Here is a 2,759-nt window from a genome sequence, read left to right as displayed (position 1 = left end):
TTGTGAGGCGAACTAAACAAAAGGCCATTACCAAAATCCAAGCGAGAAGAAATCAAAGCATGAGTAATTTTCTCAGTGGCACCACGGTTAAGATATTTACGAATAAAACCCAAATTGCGTAACTGATAACGTACTGATTTTGAGACATATTGAATTTGAGTAGACATTTTCATGTTTGAGTCGAGAAACACACCAAGGTTGCGACATACATTAGATAGGGTAATTTCATGTCCAGCAAGAGTAATTGAAGTGATGGAAGAAATCTTCTCTAACTGAGTCTCAGAACCATACATTATAAATTCGCATTTGGCGAGATTTAATTTCAGTAATTGTGAGTTTAACCAATTATGAACATCTTGTACACAAGTCTCAATGTTATGGATAGCGCTGGCTGCATTGCTCTGATTGGGTTTGAAAGAAGTATATATTTGAATATCATCAGCATAAACATGATAAGAGAGAGAATGGCGATGAAAAATACTCTTCAAACCCGTTAAATATAACGAAAAAAGCGTGGGCCCGCCCACAGAGCCTTGTGGAACTCCGCATGTAAGTGGTACAAAATCTGAAAGGTAGCCGTTTATCAAGACAGCTTGAGAATGGCATGACAGGTATGATTTAAACCATTCCAGGGCTTGACCTTTAATACCGAGTGACATGAGGGTATTCACCAGAACAGTGTGGTTAACAGTGTCAAAGGCAGAAGACAAATCAAGGAGTACCATAGCAGTTACTTTTCCGCCATCCATCTCCTGGAGTATAAAGTTGGATACATTAACAAGGAGGGTTTCTACACTGTGGTGGGGACGGTATGCAGATTGAAATGGGTCAAGGAGGTCATTATCGAAACAGTAATCATTTAATCTAGAGAACACCACCCTCTCAAGTATTTTAAATAAAAACGGGAGATTAGAAACTGGACGGTAATTACTTAGTAATTCAGAATCAAGATTGGGTTTCTTCAGTTATGCTACAGTCACACGGCCATGTTACGGACCTGCGGATGCCTGCGTATATTTGGATAATGAAAATGCGTAATTTTTAACCCCAATACGGAAATTTGAGCAAAAGTTACCTATATTCTGCGGACGATACGGATTAGTTACGGATGTTACGTATGAATTACGGATGTTACGGGTAAAACCTGCGGATGAACCCATCCGCTGCCAACCCGCTGACACATGTTACTGACGACTTACGGATGACTTACGGATTTTACGGATGACTTACGGACGATACGGATGACTTACGGACGATACGGATAAGTTACGCTCGTGTCTGCGCATGTCGGCTTCCTCTGGCGTCCGCACCATCCGCATATAAACCCACGTGGATCGGAGCTTGCTTCAGTCGCATTTCATCAAGTCTGAGATCTAGTTCCAGTTATTCAACAGTTTCTTCTCCATCTTTTTGGACTTTCGTGTGCATCATGTCTGGCAGAAGAAGTAGCAGAAAAACCAGGAAGAATCCTCCAGTGAGTGAGCAGCCACAACAGCCTCCCCAGGCAGAGGAAGAGGCTCAAAAGGTAGAAGGTCCAATGTTCTCATCGTCAATTGCCTCTTTCAGACTGCACGTGTTCCAAATCTGGGCATCAGAACTCGCACCACCTGCTCCCACCTCCACCCACCGGAACTTGTAGTTGCCATCAACCAGGGCAAGGAGTACAATCGAGTTGTACCCCTTATAGTTGTAGAACTGGGAGCCACAGTTCGCGGGTGCCTTGATGCGGATGTGCTTGCCATCTAAGGCTCCCAGGCAATGGTGGAAGTTCCACCGGTCGGAGAAGGTCTGGGCAATGCCCTTCCACCCCTCTGGAGTAGATGGGTTGCTGATGGTCTCCTCGCCATACTCAGCGTAGATGGCCTGACACACGTCCAACACCAAGAGTGAGATGGTGTTGTGGGGTACATAGAATAGGTACATCAGGCTGTGGTAGGAGTCCCCACTGGCAAGGTAGCGCATGGTGATGGCGACCTTCAAGCCTACTGGAAGGGCCTTCCGGTACCAGGTATCATACTTCTGTAAGCGAGGAGTGAGGCGGGTGACCATTTCGGCAAACATGGCAGGTGTGATGCGGGTGAAGTTGCGGAAGCCCTGAACATCCTCATTGCGTAGCAGGTGCATCAGGTTACCATAGGCACCCTGGTGTGGTCGCAATGTGATCCAGTGACGAACCCAACACATCCTCTCTTTTCTCCTTTCAAGGATGGCTTGCATCTTGGCCATCAGGATCTTCATCTGCATCTGATTGTGTTGGATGGCCATCAAACAATCCAGCAACACAAGGCGGCGTTCTCTCTCCATCTTGAGTGACCTGTGAAAGTCTACAGTTGAAGAACTGACAATGATGAGGATGCTGGCAGCATCCAGGGTTGCATACCCAAGTGAAGACCATTTGGCATGGGCGACATCCGCCGAAATGAAAGAAGACATAGGTAAAAATTCCGCATATTATCCGTATCTCAACCGTAACATACATATCCAATCCGTAACATCCGTATCCCATCCGTAATATTCGTATCCCATCCGCAAGCATACGCAATTACCGCAAGTCCTATCGTAAGATCCTCAATATATATGTCAAAAATACGTTAAACATACGTAACTCCTACGTAATAGTGTTTACGTACCCCTATGTATCCGCAGGCATCCGCACACCCGACAAAGTGTGCGGATCAGTTACGTATCTAACGTATCCTGCGGATGAGTTTACGTATCTTACGTATGAGTTACGTATTTTACGTATGGATAACGTATAT

General features: G+C 45.3%; 1 protein-coding gene across 1 annotated transcript; it reads right to left on the bottom strand.

The window, feature by feature from the left end:
• Positions 1–1,518: 1,518 nt before the first annotated feature.
• LOC115922469 lies at positions 1,519–2,433 on the bottom strand. Its single transcript, XM_030981373.1, has one exon. The coding sequence runs from the start codon at positions 2,431–2,433 to the stop codon at positions 1,519–1,521; it is 915 nt and encodes a 304-aa protein (XP_030837233.1).
• Positions 2,434–2,759: the final 326 nt, after the last annotated feature.

The sequence above is a fragment of the Strongylocentrotus purpuratus genome, unplaced genomic scaffold, assembly GCF_000002235.5.
Source record: "Strongylocentrotus purpuratus isolate Spur 01 unplaced genomic scaffold, Spur_5.0 spur5_scaffold_12, whole genome shotgun sequence".
Lineage (NCBI taxonomy): Eukaryota > Metazoa > Echinodermata > Echinoidea > Camarodonta > Strongylocentrotidae > Strongylocentrotus > Strongylocentrotus purpuratus.
The sequence above is the reverse complement of the archived record's forward strand: the minus strand, read 5'-3'. Positions and strand labels throughout refer to the sequence as shown.

Bases quoted from the DNA above. Each gene is read 5' to 3' on its own strand.
- LOC115922469 (XM_030981373.1), bottom strand. From the start codon at position 2,433: ATGTCTTCTTTCATTTCGGCGGATGTCGCCCATGCCAAATGGTCTTCA.